Source organism: Poromitra crassiceps (genome assembly GCF_964638095.1).
Source record: "Poromitra crassiceps genome assembly, chromosome: 3".
NCBI classification, from domain to species: Eukaryota; Metazoa; Chordata; class Actinopteri; order Beryciformes; family Melamphaidae; genus Poromitra; species Poromitra crassiceps.
Window position 1 is genome coordinate 89107084 of NC_139625.1, and position 19155 is coordinate 89126238.

A 19155-nucleotide genomic window follows, 5' to 3' on the forward strand; every position below is an offset into this window, starting at 1 on the left:
ACTGTTGCAGCTTGATGCAGCTTACACAATGTAACATTATCCAAATCTGATAGGCTACGGTAACCATAATTATCCAGCAAGGGAAAATCCTGGATCGCGATGACCCACTTTTTATCATGAGGCAGACCGCCTATGTATGGAATTGTCATCACATCAGTAGGAAAAAGAGGACTGTACTAAAAGTGTTCTTGGTCAACTTTTCTTGGCCAGCGAGCTAGTCTGGAATGTCAGGGGTAGTCTGGAATGTCAGCCAGTAGGTTGATTGGCTCAATAGTGATAGAAAATAGATCTACTTGTTGTGACTTGTTGATGGAGTTGACAGCAGGAACCACTTCTCCCTCTGGTTGGTTGTATCATTGCTACCAGTGTACTGTTATACCTGTTAGCATAAAATCAATAGGTTTTCAGTTTTATAGCTTTATTCTATTTACAGAGAAAAATTCTGTAAAAAAGTCATGTCTTAGCCTATTCTCTCCATGTGTATTTATGTCACTGACATCTTCTATGGGCAAATCATTTGCAACCACCAGATCTTAATTCAAACCAATCATGTAGTGGGGAAAACGTTCAAACTCCTTGATAATTTGTGACTAGATAGCTGGAGCTTGTGTTTCCTTATGCTTTATCTTTTTGTATTACTGCTTTTTAAATGCATTTTTGAACATTTGTAATGAAGTATGAATATTTTTGTCCCCAACAAAAGTAACAAATGCAAACGCTTGTACACTACACTGCACTTTTGAATTTTCAATTAACATAATTACTTTAAAATCTCAGGTGATGCAATTAATACGAGCACAAAAATGATGTACATTTGTATTTGTAAATTATGTCTCACTGAAATGCCAATGTAGAAGTACGAATGTAGAAAGATTACGATTTTAATAAATAAATGTTTACTACAATTACATTTCCATCTTTATCGTATATGGTCTTTTCATGTTATTTGTTTGGTAAAATGCTCATTGCATGAATCAGGGCGGAACCAGAACTTGTCAGAACTGAACTTGAATGTCACCTAAATGAAATCCTGCTTGTATCATTAGCAGACAGTAGTAAACGATCTGCCATCACCATAAAGCATTTGAGGGAGAATGGTTCTGGGTTTTCTGTTCTTGTTTTGGCCTTATCTGAGTGCATAGCATGCAGAAAGCTGATATTGGCTCTGTCAGGGATTTCAAGAAGGCAACTGGTTCATAGAAAGATTTTCATTGTGATGTTATTGAAGTGAACCATCGAGAGTACCTGGGAGAAAAAAACAATGGCCATACTGCCACAAAAAGTGGAATTTACACAGTAAAAACCACTCCACATATAAAAATTGACTCAGAAGAAAATTATCTAAGATGGATAGAATAATATAGATAATAGCAGCTAAAGTGTACATCTAATAGAACTGAAGTGCTTGAGACCCAGCTGTAACTTCTTATATGGCTTGTAAGGTTGTAATATCAGGAGATATTAACACAGGGTGATGTGCTTCAAGACAAGTCACTGGGTCAGAGGGAGTTGAGAGGTCATCATGGGAACCTGGTTATTGATGGTAATTCGCTGCCTGGTTTGACACCGGATCATTCCTAAGATGGCTCTCCTGAACCTGAAGAAAAAAAATCAGCAGTCCTTGAGTGCAACATCCAACCACTAGCTAGCAGCCTACTATTGTCAGTTGATTACGGAATCAGCACCAACATCTTTCAGTCCAGTATAGGCTACCCATACATGGGCAACATACGGCCCGCGGGCCGTATGCGGCCCGCGGGCGCCCCCTGTGTGGCCCGCGATGGAATTGCAAAAAAAAAAAAAAAAAAAAAAAAAAAAAAAAAATTTTTTTACACTGCACTTGAACGCAACATGCAATATACCCGCTGAATAAGTGTCCAAATGTTCATGTCATTCTGGGCAATACTCAGACTGAAATACTTATAGCATTTCAGTCTGGAATATGGAATATCTTTCAATAATATTTATGACTAAAAGGCTAAAAGTAATCTCATGTGTAAGAAATGACTGTTCTACATTGAAGTAGAAATTTAAATAATTAACTTGTTGGTTTTGGATTTATTTAGCTTCAAGAGTGCATTTTTGTTCTTGTGTGACCCTCAACACAGGCTTTGAGAATCCCGGGCCACTTACTGATACTCATGCTTAAATTAACCCACTCATATTCTGGTTTATTTCAAGAAAAACATTTCGGCTAGTGGAAATTCTAATTGGCTGGTAACTTTAAAATCTAGCAGCCATATTGGCAGGTGGTAAAAAAAAGTTAATTTCAAGCCCTGAATGGAGAGCAGGTGATGACATAGGAGTGAGTGAGGAAAAGGATCAAATATTGGTGGTTAAGACTGAATAATGACGTCACAATTGTTAATTTAAAATTAGTTATTCCTCTAAACCTGGCTTCAAATGCCCCAAATTTTTCACGCTGGCGCCGTTCAGCCCTCAGCAAAATCTAGTAGCGAGGAAATCTTTTTGTGGCCCTCTCTATCATCAAAGTTGCCCATCCATTACGGCATGACAATATTTGTTCGGCCCCCGGCAACAATCTGGGTTTCTCATGTGGCCCCCCATGAAAAATAGTTGCCCACCCCTGGGCTACACACTAACCATTATCATTATGATCAAGAGAAAATACGTACTTTTTGTTAGCAATGACATAAATACAGGGGTTGTAAAAGGTGGAGGACTTGGCAAAGAGTGGAGCGATGATGGCCATAGGGGCGGGTATCTTCTTGGGGTCGCCAAACGATGCCCAGAGACACACCATGGAGTATGGAGACCAGGCCACCAGGAACATGACGATCATCACTATGGACATCTGCCGGCCACATACACAGAACAGAATAGCTTTAGAATAGCTTTAAAGGAGAATTTCGTTTTTTTTTAACCTGGACCCCTCTCCTCACATAAATTATGATCTGACGACTCACCCAGTGATCTCCGCAGCGTTTCTGGCCGTCCTAGTGTTGTTTTGAAATCAATACTCTCCAATCCAGTCGTAAAATAGAGCTCCGTGGGGGCCAAGTGGCAGCCTGTCTTTCTTGCATCTAAATAGCCAGTTTTATTCCCGTTTTCGCCACATATCGTCATAATCTCATCCCTCAACAACCACCAGACTGATATTTCCTCCCGGGCTGTTCCCTGGAGTCTCCCAGGGATCAAATTACCTCATTCGTGATCTCGGTCACCAAGTCTCGTCAAGTCCCGCGATACTTCCCGGGAATAAAACTGGCTATTTAGATGCAGGAAAGACAGGCTACCACTTGGCCCCCACGGAGCTCTATTGATTGGAGAGTATCGATCTCAAAACAACGCGTAGGATGGCCAGAAACACTGCGGAGATCACTGGGTGAGTCGTCAGATCATAATTAATGTGAGGAGAGGGGTCCAGGTAAAAAAAAACGAAATTCTCCTTTAATGCTGAAACTATCTTAGAGCATTGCATTTTCCACCCAGAATAAAAGGAATGGCAACCATTTTGTTTGGTTTTGCAGAAGGAAACTTGACAGTCACGTGACGTGGCCAAGTCAATAGAAAAGCATAAGCATGGCATCGCACAACTTGAGAGCCATTTTTGTGAAACTAATAGGTTTTGTGCTGTGTAACAACATACTCGCTATTACACATTGATGTGAGAGCTGGGTGGTGGCCTATATAGCTACCAGGCCACCCTACTGTACTGTACCTTTCCTTGCTGCCCCAAGCTTAATCCTCATATTTTACAAAAGCATTTCAGTAGCACTTTACATTACGGCTCAGTAACAACATGGTAATAGGGGGTAATAGTGTGATAATAATTAGGTAACATCATGTAATTACCTAAGTAATAACCAGGGAATAACTATGGTAGTTTTTGCGTAACAACATTCAAGTGCTACCAGCATTTCAGATGGATTCAAAACTCATAAAACATGCTGGAATAAGCTCCCAATCACAATGTGAAACCACAATTGCGAAATTGCAAATGAGGTATAGTTCTAGGCTGGTGGAAGTATCCAATAAGAAAGAATAAGGAAGGAGGGAGTTGATGGGTCTGGGAATGGCTGTCTGTGGCTTTGCTTGCTTGTCACCTTGGTAACATCTAGTTGGTCTGACCAGTCCAAGTTGATGTTATCCAGGCAGTTGGTGCTTTTGAATCTCTTCATGGTGACGGTCACACTGTAGTAGCAGTACAGCATGACGGAAAGAGGGACCACAAAGTTTACAGCAATCACTGCCATGGTGTAAGAAATGAAGGAGCTGTGAAGGGAAACAGAATATTAGCTGCGGTATCTATTTACAGAACGGTATATTGACTTGACTATATTGTTTTAGTAGTATTAATATTAGTTTTAGCATTAGGATTAGACACTCACAACATCAGTAGTATATCCGAAAACTGTTTTGCAGTCATTCATTTAGTTGGACGGTTATTGAGAGTTGATTTGAGTTGTTGTGGACCTGTGTCATTCATGCAAAAATGACATCACTGGTCCACAACCTAACTCAAGTCAACTCTCATTGGCTGGGTTTCCCAAAAGCTTCTTAGCGCTAAGAAGCTAATTTAACCCTTCTTAATGCCCCCTTAAGAAGCAAACGCGTTTCCCAATTGCTTCTTACCCTAAGATGATCTTTCGTTACGAAGGCATGCGTTTCCCAAAAGCTTATTAGCGCTAAGAAGCTTCTTTGACCCTTCTTAAGGCTCCCGTAAGAAGCCAACGCGTTTCCCGATTGCTTCTTAGCCTAAAATTATCTTCTGTTAAGAAGGCTGCGTTTCCCAAAAGCTTCTTAGCGCTAAGATGATCTTTCGTTAAGAAGGTTTTGTAAGAAGGGTCTGGGGCATTCTTAACACCTTCTTAACTCATTGAGTGCCAATGACGTCGATCGACGTCAAAGTAAATAGTGACGTCGCTTACATTCTGTAGTCTTTCTCGCAATTTTGTTGTACGCTGTGTATATAAAGCAATTGGAACTGCAGTCCATGTCTGAAATAAATAATGTTTAATAGAAGAAGTTCTTGTTTAACATGACCACGATTAGGTTATTCTACAACAGTGTTTCTCAACCACTGGGTCGTGGCCCACTGGTGGGCTCAGAGTGCCATCTAGTGGGCCGCAGAGGACCTCTCACATCGAGATAGTGGACAGCTCCAGTTAAGATGCTTCTTAAGAGCCTTCTTTAGCGATGTGTTAAGAAGGCTGTTAAGAAGGCGTTTGGGAAACACTTCTTTGGAGCCTTCTTAAATCCTTAAGAAGCTTCTTAACTCCTTAAGAAGCTTCTTTGTTGGGAAACTCAGCCATTATATGTGAACTCATGCCCGCTACTGCTCATTAAGTGAGGATGATAAGTCAACTCACGCATCATTTTGTCTCCAGTTGATGGTGCAGGTAGCTCCTGTTGGGTCGGGGGCATAGCCAGCCCAGCCTACTACAGGCATGGAGGACCAAAACACAGCATTGAGCCATGCTGTCACAATAAGAAGGCTGTATGATCGGACGGTCATCTTCTGCCCTATGCCGAAAAATGACATAAACATGGACAATGACTGTTGAGACATTGCTGGCTTTGTCAAAGTTTATTGGGTTGAAGACATATTTTCTCTCCAATTGATTGAATGAAGCTGTAAACGGTTTGCTTACATTTGTGCTAATGGAGAAACACTTGAGGAGAAAAGTGCCTGTGATATCACTTACAGATATGAAAGTTGCAAGAAATTATTTTCCAGAAGCAGCCCCAAACCCTTCAAGAGTCTTTGTACTGTATAAACCCAAAACAGATCTACTTCAAAACAGACTTGATCTTTAAAACTATTTCAAATCTTTGTTGGGTTGGTTCAACATGCATTTACGGAGACGGAGAGAACCAAAGAAGTCAAAAGATACCTATGTCAGGTCTGCAGATGGTAAGGTAGCGGTCGATGGCCACCACAGTCAGAAGGCCGATACTGGCCATGCCAAAGAAAATGTTGAGTGCTGCATAGATCTGGAGGCAAAAACACAAAAAAAGCAAGTTGATAACAGGGCCGGTGTTGGCATAAACTCTGTTAGGGCCACAAGCGCTGGGGGGCACACTGACGATCTTACCCCTAAACAAGACAGAGTCTAATAACCGGTGGCTTGGTCGATGCTCTATGTCAGAGGACCCCTTCCTTACAAGATAGAAAACCGATTTTGGGCTAAGCTTAATTGTTTCCACTGTAACGTGCTTGACTTTTAAATTGATAGGTTTGTTACATTATAATGTAATCCATGAACCATTCTAGATTTAAAGCATAACATATTTTCGTTGAACTATGAAGCTTTAGCAAAAAAAAAAAAAAAAAAAACGTTTTATTTTTATTTTTATTTCCCTGAAAACTTTTCGCGGACCCCCTTGCAAAGTGCCACAGACCCCTGGGGGTCCCCGGGCCCCCATTTGAGAACCACTGCTCTATGTTGTCACAAGTTCAGGCTTTATTGGCCTATGAGATGCTTGAGTGACATCACTGGTGTGACATCACTATAGTAGTGGCCAAGTCGGCCACCAGGCCTCATCACTGTTTGTGACATCATAAAGGATTCATATCACCGGGACGGTGATGCCATCACTATAGTAGTGATTGGCCACCAGGCCGAGCTGTCTAGAATTGGATGACATCATCAGTGACGTAGCCACTTAGTTCTTTCTTTCTTTCTTTCTTCCTTTCTTTCGTAAAAAGTAAAAAAGTATTTCAGCTCAGCAGCAGCGCTTCAAGTGCCCAACATGTTGGTTGGTGGACACGCCCCCTAACTATGCTGTTCCACTGTTACAGAGACTTGACAGGTGAAATCTTCAGAGGATCATCAGTGTTAAAGTAGGGAAACAGCCTGTCAAAAAAAAGAAAGTGTCCAAGTGGCCGATGATGTCATACATGGCCACTAGTGGCTGAGTGGCTGAGTGGCCAGGTCGCTGATGATGTCATACATGGCCACTAGTGGCTGAGTGGCCAGGTCGCTGATGATGTCATACATGGCCACTAGTGGCTGAGTGGCTGAGTGGCCAGGTGACCGATGATGTCATACATGGCCACTAGTGGCTGAGTGGCCAGGTGACCGATGATATCATACATGGCCACTAGTGGCTGAGTGGCTGAGTGGCCAGGTCGCTGATGATATACCTTTCTATGCCCCCACGGAAGAAAGAAAGTGGCCAGTTCACTGACGATGGTACACCGATGACACGAGCAATTGTGATGTCTGTCCCCAGACATACAACAATGCCCCTGTGCAGTTTCAGATCAGCATTGAGCATTGATGGTGTCAAAGATGCTGTGACATCATCAGTGATTTCATAAATCCTTCCTTCTTCTTCTGTGGTGTTTTATGGCAGTTGGCATCCTTTATGTTGCATTACCGCATCCTTCTGGATTTAGCCATCCACTGTTTCTGTCCCTCTGGTCATCGTCTCCCTACTTATACTCCCACCACTTAATTCTTCTTCCTCCGACTCATGTCCTTCTCAGCAGAGACTTTAAATGGGACTGTGTCACAACTGATGATGTTATAGACATTGTGACATCAGTGATGTCATAACTCCTTCCCTGCAGAGGCTTTAAGTAGGACTGGGCCTGGCTGGAAACAGACCTGTTCTAATGGCTGATCTGAAGGCTCAGTTTGACACAGCTGCCCAAGAGGTGAAGCAGCTGAAGGTGAAGCCGAGTGATGGCGAGATGCTGAAGGTCTACAGCCTGTTCAAGCAGTCCAGCGTGGGCGACATCAACACCGCTCGTCCTGGCATGTTGGACTTGAGTGGGAAAGCCAAGTGGGATGCCTGGGAGAAGGAGAAAGGGACGAGCCAAGAGGATGCCATGAACCACTACATCAAGTTGGTAGAAGAGCTGAAGGAGAAGTATGGAAGCTAAGCGGGAGCTGCCTGGGCCATCTGCTGGCGCGACAGAGTGGCTGCGGCCAGCAGGGCCAGCAGCTCTATAAGTCACTCTGTTGATCCACAGAAATCAGAAAAGTCACTCATCCCGGTTGTGACTCTTCTCGTCCCTGGCACCACAATGGTGGAACGAGCTTCCCCTTCTGTCAGGGCAGGCCAATCACTGCCCATCTTTCGGCGGAGACTAAACACCTTTTCAGGCTATACAACCGGACCCTTCTTGAACTAACCATCCTTCTATTAAAAATAAATAATGGTAAATAAAAATAAATAATGGTAAATAAAAATAAATAAATAAATAAATAAATAAATAAATAAATAAATAAATAAATAAATAAATAAATAAATAAATAAATAAATAAATAAATAAATAAATAGAAAATAATGTCCTGTGACCCCCAGCACTACAATGTCCTGTGGGCCCCAGCCCCACCAGGTCCTGTGGGTCCCAGGACTACAATGTCCTGTGGGTCCCAGGACTACAATGTCCTGTGGGACCCAGCACTAGAATGTCCTGTGGGACCCAGCACTACAATGTCCTGTGGGTCCCAGGACTACAATGTCCTGTGGGACCCAGCACTACAATGTCCTGTGGGCCCCAGCACTAGAATGTCCTGTGGGACCAAGCACTACAATGTCCTGTGGGTCCCAGGACTACAATGTCCTGTGGGACCCAGCACTACAATGTCCTGTGGGACCCAGCACTAGAATGTCCTGTGGGCCCCAGCACTAGAATGTCCTGTGGGCCCCAGCACTACAATGTCCTGTGGGTCCCAGCACTACAATGTCCTGTGGGACCCAGCACTACAATGTCCTGTGGGACCCAGCACTACAATGTCCTGTGGGGCCCAGCACTAGAATGTCCTGTGGGCCCCAGCACTACAATCGTCGATTGGTGGCCAGTGCGATGATGTCATTGTTGCACGGCCATCTTCTTGCTGCATTTAATCTCTACAGCTACAGTAGCTACATTGGTGCAGTGATAGATGGCAGTTCAAATTTGTGAAAAAGGGGGGTGTTCTGGAATGAATCTGGTGCAAAAAAGAGAAAAAAATAAGACAAAAATCCACCCACAGGGGGCACTACAGCGATATATTTTTAGGGCTTCACACTTGAGCCATTGTGACATCATCAGCATCCCTTCCCTGCTCCCACTGATGATGTCACCGATGATGTCACTCAAGTGACATCACTGATGACATCACCACTGATGACATCACTCACTGATGATGTCGCAATTGCTCGAGTGACATCACCCTATCAGCCTAATGGGCCCTATTCTCCCACAAGCCTTCGGCGCTAAAACGGGCCTTAAACGCAAAAAAACGTGCCTTGCGCCTGTTTTGGGACGATATCAATATGGCTTTAGGCTGCCAAATGCGCTTTAGGCCGAATGGGCGTGGCGCAGCCCCAGAATGGGCCAAAGTGGGCGTGTCGGCCTTAAATCTCGGCGTACTGATATCTTGGCACCTGCCTTAAATTTAGCGCTTTGCGCCTTTGAAAACCAGGCCTATTCACTGCGCCAGTGCACTTGTGCCTCTCCCCTGTCACCCTTCTCTGTCTCTCTCTGAAACCAGGCGTATTCAGTGCGCCAGTGCTCTTCTGCCTCTGAGTCACCCTTCTCTCTCTCTCTCTGACTCCCTCGCTCAAACAGACACAACACATAGCAGCCACGCAGCACCCAGCTTCCCATAGGAAATAGCAGTTGTAAGTTTACTGCCTGTGAATGTCCACTCCCAGCATGCAATTGGGTCCTCCATTTCGCTACTAAATAGAGCCGAAATAGATATAAAAGGTAGATCTAAAATAATGTGTAATGGTAAGACAACCTGCAATTGTCGAACATTTCAATATTGGACCTGTAGCCGAGCGTTTAGGCTGCGCCTAGACTTTATATATAAAAAGCAATAAACGGAGCAACTCCAACCTTGAACATTCTCAACATGAGACGCCAGCTTTTTTTCTTCCGGTGCTCCTAGATTCTAGCCACAAGTTCCCCACAACCACAACAACAACCCCTTCCGTTTCCGGTCTTCAACATAAAGTCTACAGTGCGGCCTAAAACGTAAACATAACTTATATCAAATAGCACCTTCATAAAACTAGCTTACAGACCAAATAAAACATGAAATGAAACACCACCCTATGTGAAACATATATGTCCTCTTGAGCCTATATATACCCTGTGTGGATTTAACGTGATTTAGGTAAGTGACAGCGGAACGCGCTTCGGAAGCTTCTACTGTCATCTGCTATACTGTGATGTGCGCTCCAATAACTTCGCCCTACTCCACATTTAGTTTTACAATAAAAACACATTTATGCAATGACTTTACATAATGTAGGGTATATTTATGTGCATCATTCTACCTGCAGCAGGGGAGAGAAAACGATATCTTTCTGGACAAACTTTCACCAATCTAATAGGCTATATTTTTCTAGCTGATGCGTTTAGTACATTATTTTCACTTTGATCTTGCTATAGTGTAGCGTATTTACATGCTTGCAGTATTGAAACTGCAGTTAGATTGGTTTGAGAAGCATAATAATATGGAATAATAGCCTATAATGCAGACAGACAGGCTGGATGAAGAGAGGGGGGGGGGGGGGCAGAGCGTTTGGCTTTCGTCTGGTTTTGCGGGATCACTGGAATTGGAGCTAAAAAGGCAAGCGTGCGATTCGTTTATTGCACTTATCCAATGAGCATGACGGTGCATAATTTTACGCCTAAAAGGCGTGGTTGTAATGCTTTGGGCTGCATCTAGCGCCAGCACGACGATATCAAGTGCGCCTTTCCACGCCCACTGCTTTGATCTGCGCCTGCCGCTCGGCCTAGAAACTGCGCCGATGCAACGATAGGGGCCAATATCTTTCTAATATTGTCCTTCCTCCGGTGGGCAGGGCAGGAACAGTGGGGCAGCTTTCTTGTGTACAGCGCCCGGGGTCCATCTTCAAACGTCATCACTGGTCAGATGATGATCTTCTGCATGTTTTTAGTGGGGGTCCATACCATACCATTGTTGTATGGAGGAACCCCAGGTCCATACCATACCATTGTTGTATGGAGGAACCCCAGGGGGCTGGAGGACAGTTTGTTCAAATGTCCGTGTGTTCATTCAAATGGAGGGCGGAGAGAAGATATATGGGTGGAGGGCGGATATGCGGTTGCTATGACGACCAGTTGTGGGCGGAGGCAAGTAAATGCGGTGGAAACTATCAGGTGGAGATGAGTAAAGGCCAAGTAAGAGTAGAGCCGTACTGTGCTGTTATATGTGGTGGAAATGGGGAGGTGGGACTTATGACCTATAGCCTACTGGGACCAGCCACCAGATTACATCAGGCGATCAAGATGTTCACTTTTGGGGACCTGACATCAAGTCCAGTTATTCTATAGCTACAGTGGAGCAGTCTATTATGATTTCATAACGTGGTGAATGTTATTCTATAGCTACAGTGGAGCAGTCTATTATGATTTCATAACGTGGTGAATGTTATTCTATAGCTACAGTGGAGCAGTCTATTATGATTTCATAACGTGGTGAATGTTATTCTATAGCTACAGTGGAGCAGTCTATTATTATTTCATAACGTGGTGAATGTTATTATATAGCTACAGTGGAGCAGTCTATTATTATTTCATAACGTGGTGAATGTTATTCTATAGCTACAGTGGAGCAGTCTATTATGATTTCATAACGTGGTGAATGTTATTCTATAGCTACAGTGGAGCAGTCTATTATTATTTCATAACGTGGTGAATGTTATTATATAGCTACAGTGGAGCAGTCTATTATTATTTCATAACGTGGTGAATGTTATTATATAGCTACAGTGGAGCAGTCTATTATTATTTCATAACGTGGTGAATGTTATTCTATAGCTACAGTGGAGCAGTCTATTATTATTTCATAACGTGGTGAATGTTATTATATAGCTACAGTGGAGCAGTCTATTATTATTTCATAACGTGGTGAATGTTATTCTATAGCTACAGTGGAGCAGTCTATTATTATTTCATAACGTGGTGAATGTTATTCTATAGCTACAGTGGAGCAGTCTATTATGATTTCATAACGTGGTGAATGTTATTCTATAGCTACAGTGGAGCAGTCTATTATTATTTCATAACGTGGTGAATGTTATTCTATAGCTACAGTGGAGCAGTCTATTATGATTTCATAACGTGGTGAATGTTATTATATAGCTACAGTGGAGCAGTCTATTATTATTTCATAACGTGGTGAATGTTATTCTATAGCTACAGCGGAGCAGTCTATTATTATTTCATAACGTGGTGAATGTTATTCTATAGCTACAGTGGAGCAGTCTATTATGATTTCATAACGTGGTGAATGTTATTCTATAGCTACAGTGGAGCAGTCTATTATTATTTCATAACGTGGTGAATGTTATTCTATAGCTACAGTGGAGCAGTCTATTATGATTTCATAACGTGGTGAATGTTATTATATAGCTACAGTGGAGCAGTCTATTATGATTTCATAACGTGGTGAATGTTATTATATAGCTACAGTGGAGCAGTCTATTATGATTTCATAACGTGGTGAATGTTATTATATAGCTACAGTGGAGCAGTCTATTATGATTTCATAACGTGGTGAATGTTATTCTATAGCTACAGTGGAGCAGTCTATTATGATTTCATAACGTGGTGAATGTTATTATATAGCTACAGTGGAGCAGTCTATTATGATTTCATAACGTGGTGAATGTTATTATATAGCTACAGTGGAGCAGTCTATTATGATTTCATAACGTGGTGAATGTTATTATATAGCTACAGTGGAGCAGTCTATTATGATTTCATAATGTGGTGAATGTTATTATATAGCTACAGTGGAGCAGTCTATTATGATTTCATAACGTGGTGAATGTTATTCTATAGCTACAGTGGAGCAGTCTATTATGATTTCATAACGTGGTGAATGTTATTATATAGCTACAGTGGAGCAGTCTATTATGATTTCATAACGTGGTGAATGTTATTATATAGCTACAGTGGGGCAGTCTATTATGATTTCATAACGTGGTGAATGTTATTATATAGCTACAGTGGAGCAGTCTATTATGATTTCATAACGTGGTGAATGTTATTATATAGCTACAGTGGAGCAGTCTATTATGATTTCATAACGTGGTGAATGTTATTATATAGCTACAGTCAAGCAGTCTATTATGATTTCATAACGTGGTGAATGTTATTATATAGCTACAGTGGAGCAGTCTATTATGATTTCATAACGTGGTGAATGTTATTATATAGCTACAGTGGAGCAGTCTATTATGATTTCATAACGTGGTGAATGTTATTATATAGCTACAGTGGAGCAGTCTATTATGATTTCATAACGTGGTGAATGTTATTCTATAGCTACAGTGGAGCAGTCTATTATGATTTCATAACGTGGTGAATGTTATTACGGTATATAGCTACAGTGGAGCAGTCTATTATGATTTCATAACGTGGTGAATGTTATTATATAGCTACAGTGGAGCAGTCTATTATGATTTCATAACGTGGTGAATGTTATTCTATAGCTACAGTGGAGCAGTCTATTATGATTTCATAACGTGGTGAATGTTATTATATAGCTACAGTGGAGCAGTCTATTATTATTTCATAACGTGGTGAATGTTATTATATAGCTACAGTGGAGCAGTCTATTATGATTTCATAACGTGGTGAATGTTATTATATAGCTACAGTGGAGCAGTCTATTATGATTTCATAACGTGGTGAATGTTATTCTATAGCTACAGTGGAGCAGTCTATTATGATTTCATAACGTGGTGAATGTTATTCTATAGCTACAGTGGAGCAGTCTATTATTATTTCATAACGTGGTGAATGTTATTATATAGCTACAGTCAAGCAGTCTATTATGATTTCATAACGTGGTGAATGTTATTCTATAGCTACAGTGGAGCAGTCTATTATGATTTCATAACGTGGTGAATGTTATTCTATAGCTACAGTGGAGCAGTCTATTATGATTTCATAACGTGGTGAATGTTATTATATAGCTACAGTCAAGCAGTCTATTATGATTTCATAACGTGGTGAATGTTATTATATAGCTACAGTGGAGCAGTCTATTATGATTTCATAACGTGGTGAATGTTATTCTATAGCTACAGTGGAGCAGTCTATTATGATTTCATAACGTGGTGAATGTTATTATATAGCTACAGTGGAGCAGTCTATTATGATTTCATAACGTGGTGAATGTTATTATATAGCTACAGTGGAGCAGTCTATTATGATTTCATAACGTGGTGAATGTTATTATATAGCTACAGTGGAGCAGTCTATTATGATTTCATAACGTGGTGAATGTTATTATATAGCTACAGTGGAGCAGTCTATTATGATTTCATAACGTGGTGAATGTTATTATATAGCTACAGTGGAGCAGTCTATTATGATTTCATAACGTGGTGAATGTACAAGTCACAACATTACATTTACATGAGAGCATTTTGGCGCTGTTGGAATGTGTCTATGACTTATCGGGGGTAGGCTAGCCCATACTGAGGCCTACCAGTCATTGTGCTAAGCTAAGCTAACTAGCAGGAGGGGTGCGTAGCTACTTTTCTACTGCACACACAGAGAAGAAAAGGGCATCTATCTTCTCATCAGGAATATAGCAAATATGAGAATCTCCCAAAATGTTGGCCTGTTCCTTTAAGATTAAACTTTACTCAATCGCTTGGGTCTGGGATTCCCAGTTCAATTCCTCAACCCAGATTAGTATCACATGCCTCAATATTGCTGCCTTGTAAAAAGCCGATAAGCTGCCAAAATAATCCAAACAGGCAGCCTGCTGCACAGAAACAGCTGAATGTGAATGTGCGTCAACCTGGTCGGAGTCATGGTGGGCAACTAAGAACTGTTATGTTGAGTTTGTTTGTCTGATAGCGATAGCGGCCTCTCTATATGTTAAAATTGTGATAGTGTGAGAACATTTTTGGGGAGTTTTAGCAGCAAGATTCCACACGCTAGCAAGAATTTGACTGATGTAGGCTAGCAACCAGCTGATTGATGTAGGCGAGCAACCAGCTGATGTAGGCCAGCAACCAGCTGATGTAGGCTAGCAACCAGCTGATGTAGGCGAGCAACCAGCTGATGTAGGCTAGCAACCAGCTGATGTAGGCGAACAACCAGCTGATGTAGGCGAGCAACCAGCTGATGTAGGCTAGCAACCAGCTGATGTAGGCTAGCAACCAGCTGATGTAGGCTAGCAACCAGCTGATGTAGGCTAGCAACCAGCTCAACACATGATGTGCAGTTCATCAACCAAACAAGCACAACATTTCCACAGTAGGCCTATATTACAACTTTGGAAAATGTTTTGGAACTGAAAATCTTACAATTGTAGGTCCTGGTTTCACCAAACGACAGCAGCTATTGACAACTACAGATGTCTCAACTTTAATTTTTTTGAATAGTTATACAGGTTTTCAACACTGATGCAGATGTTGCATCTTCAACATCATAATCTAATGCTTGCGGGGAGACTCTGAAATGTAACCAACCTGGCAACCCGTGTAGCCAAATTTCCAGCTGCCATGAAGATCCGAGGCAGCGGACATTGGATAGCCGATTCCAGCCACTCCGATGTCAGTGAAGGCCAGGTTTATTATAATGGCGTTGGTGGCCGTGCGTAGCTCCTTACATTTCACAAACATTAGCAGCACCACAATGTTGCTAGCTAAACTGATGACACCTGAAAAGAAAGGAAAAGCCAAGATGAAACACAGCTAGCAAAAGTCAAATGGTCTTAACATTATCCTCATATTTTGGTGTCTGTTATTGCTGTAGAACTATAAAATGGACCACTAGAGTTACAATACTTTTTAACAATAAGCTTAATTGAATCAGTTGAAAAACAAAATCAGTTGCCAGTCACTGGCCATTTTACCAGGGGTGCAGTGGTCAGATGAAAACATGAAAACTTCTACATGTAAACAAATATAATACATGGTACATATAACAACGACTGTAAAATGTAAACAATATAGTGCTTTACAGTATATCCACTAAAACCGCCCCGTTTGCTTCCATTTGTTTACAGGGCAGTCTTGCCCGGACCAATATGGCGACGACGTTGACGTATCACTGCAACACGTGCTGAAGCAGTCAATGCTGTGTCTACATTATATCTATGCTAGGTGTGACCAGATGAATGTAATAGACCCATTTCACAGCAGGGTAACTGTAAATATAGACAGTGCAGTTGCACTGGGGCCCATAGGGTACAGGGGCCCATGGAGAGAGCAGGCTTTCCAACAACGTAGGCTACTGGGCAGAGAACAGGCCCCAAATGACTCAAATTGCCACCCCAGAAATAAATAAGAAATTCAAATAAGAATCCATCATTAGTGCCATTTGCTATATATGCCCTCGAAAGGCAAAGTCATCTCTGTCATGTCATTTTTGTTGTAAAATAGTCAGTAGCAATGTATGACAAAATGATACAGTATGGTTATTCAACATACAATCAACATTCGTCAACATTAAACATGTTAAAGTCAGCAATTTCAGAACCACAGTGAAAGACAGGTCCTCTGCTCTCAGGTGCTGCTGACTAGACTGTTATTGGGTGTCAGGGTGCTGTCCATGGTGCTGATAGCTTGCTCTATGAGCTCTCTATGTTCCCCATACAATAGTCTAAGGCAGTGGTTCCCAAAGTTTTTTCTTCTTCTGGGGACCCACTTTTTTATAAATGACAAAACCATCGCAAACCCAATTCAAAATAGGCCTGTGGAAGAAATACTGACAATTTTTTGGCACCCCAAATCAAATCTCCTGCGACCCACTTGTGGCCTGTGGGTCCAGACCCAGTCTTCTGGAAACACTGGCCTAATTCAACTGTAAAATCCAACACATGTTGGTCAAATATAATATAAGTAGTCTCTGCCTATGGTGTGTGTGTGTGTGTCTGAGCATTGCTTGCGTGTGTGTACCTCGTAACTAGCGTGTAGCCTAGGGGGCCCTGTCAAAATGGCTTGCATTGGGGCCCGTCATGACTACCATACACCATTCAACTAACATCATCACACATGAATACAATTGTGCTCGTTGAATCCACAAGCTTTCCAGGCTTACCCAATTTATGCAATTTCAAGACTGTTTAGGGCAGTGGTTCTCAAATCGGGGTCCGGGGACCCCAAGGGGTCCGTGGCACTTTGCCAGGGGTCCGCGAAAAGTTTTCAGGAATATAAAAACTTTTTTTTGTGTGTGCAAAAGCTTCATAGTTCAACGGAAATATGTTATGCTTTAAATCTAAAATGGTTCATGGATTACATTCTAATCTGACAAACCTATCAATTTAAAAGTCAAGCACGTTACCGTGGAAACAATTAGGCTTAGCCCAAAATCACAAATCAGAATGAGGTATATTTTCTATCTTGTAAGCCAGGGTTCCTTGGCTGAAAAACATTTGAGAACCTCTGCTTTAGGGAACCCAGTAGGCCCTATAGGATAAATCAGCGTGATATCACACCCTGCTGCAGTGGCACCTGGAAGTATGAAATAAAGCAAACAAACGTTAATATCTCAAAAACTATACATCACATCGCTTATATTTTGACATTCTGAGTGCAAGCAGAAGTAGCTCAAGAGTCTGATGTATAATATATGTATGCTGTACGTTATACCTATAACGCACAGGTCCTGGACCTGGTGAGACGTAGGAGGAGCCCGGACAGGGGGCAACCCACAGAGCCCAGTCCCTCCACGTGCCAGAGCCTCCCGGTCCCGGCAGAGTAGTTCCGGAGCAGCGGATTGAGTGGCCCTGTCTTTCCCTAAGAGGGCTGACCGTGGGTAGCTACTGGGACGTAAGTCGGGGCTTGATCAACCCCGGCTGGGTCACCTGGGCGAGGGTGTATGATGTTGCGAGACCCGAAACATCCTATGTTGCATCCATGTGATGTTTTTTTCTTTATGCCGTGTTAAAGTTGTGTGAACTGTCACAGTTTTTAAAATGAAGTGAATTTAGACTGCTAGAGTGAGACACTCAAGGCTGGCTGGCTCATAATATGACATAGTATAATATATTATATTATACATCAGACCATTGAGCTAATTCTGCTCTCCCTCAGAATGTCAAAATATAAACAATGTCTAGTTTTGGAGATATTAACGTTTGTTTGGCACAACTCATACTAGTTAACTGCTGCGGTTCCGGGTGGCATATCTAGGTGTTGTGATGTCACACTGATCCCTCGTATACAGAAATAAGTAATATTTATACTGCATGCAAAAACACTGCATGGTTTTTAGCAGAAACTGCATGGGATAGCCTCAGCATAAAGCGGTCATGTCAGTGAAGAGGAGAATTGTGGGTACCCATTAGAACCCCTTCTCATTCATGTTGAGGTGAAAGGTCAAGGGACCCCTTTGAAAACGGCCATGCCAGTTTTTCCTTCTCCAAAATATATCCTAACCTTGAAGCGTTATTTAGCCTCTGAAAGTCATCTCGGCTGCGGGCGTCTGTTTACATGTAGACCCTGGTCAAATGGCCAGATTCCACTGGTGCTGTACTTATTTCCTTCTGCTTAACATTCCTGTAGTGTATTATCAGCTCTTACAGATCACATGAATCCTTCTCAACTATTATTAGAATGCCATCATAATACTACAACACTGAAATGTCCAGTAAATAAACAATCTATTAATAGCTCACACAACCTCTTGATCAAAGTATTATCATTTGTTTCTATGAGAAAGATTTACAGAGCACTGTAGGCTATTGCAAATACGTGTAATGATTTGAACACAAGTCAAAAGTATCTCATTTTGAGGTGCACATTATATTTCACTATACTCTTTTACATGACTCTTTATAAAGGACAGCAGTTCAAAATTAGCTAGCTGGCTAAAACTGGTACATTTACAAAAATGTCCAAACTTGTCCTTATAAAAAAATTATTTGAGATATATGCACACTAGAAACATACAATGGTCCCATGTAGCTACAGAAGCGCACAAGCTAAAGGCAAAACTGACAATAGTTTTCATAATCCATTCATTAAGTTGACTGCTTGTTGTCTGTGTTACCTGCAGTGATGAGATATGTAGCCACTACGTTATGCTCCAGCTGGGAAAGGGCACTTTCCCCCCCATAGGGTACGATATCACCCGAAGTGTTCACTCCAGAGTCCAAGCCCATTTTCACAGATGTGAAAAGCAAAAACCAAAATATCCTGAATACTCGAAAGAAATTAGCAGCCTTCACAGAAACAGTCCCTGGA

At 41.8% G+C, this 19155-nt stretch overlaps 1 protein-coding gene and 1 pseudogene across 2 annotated transcripts; one reads left to right on the forward strand and one right to left on the reverse strand.

The window, feature by feature from the left end:
* Positions 1-1491: 1491 nt before the first annotated feature.
* Positions 1492-19073, reverse strand: rrh (retinal pigment epithelium-derived rhodopsin homolog; the record flags this gene model as incomplete). Its single annotated transcript, XM_083632855.1, has 7 exons — positions 1492-1597; positions 2637-2815; positions 4068-4236; positions 5334-5487; positions 5859-5958; positions 15436-15626; positions 18962-19073. The coding sequence occupies 7 exons, from the start codon at positions 19071-19073 to the stop codon at positions 1492-1494; spliced, it is 1011 nt and encodes a 336-aa protein (XP_083488981.1).
* Positions 7586-7855, forward strand: LOC310774241 (acyl-CoA-binding protein pseudogene; annotated as a pseudogene). The gene has a single exon. The product of its transcript is annotated as an acyl-CoA-binding protein pseudogene (transcript).
* Positions 19074-19155: the final 82 nt, after the last annotated feature.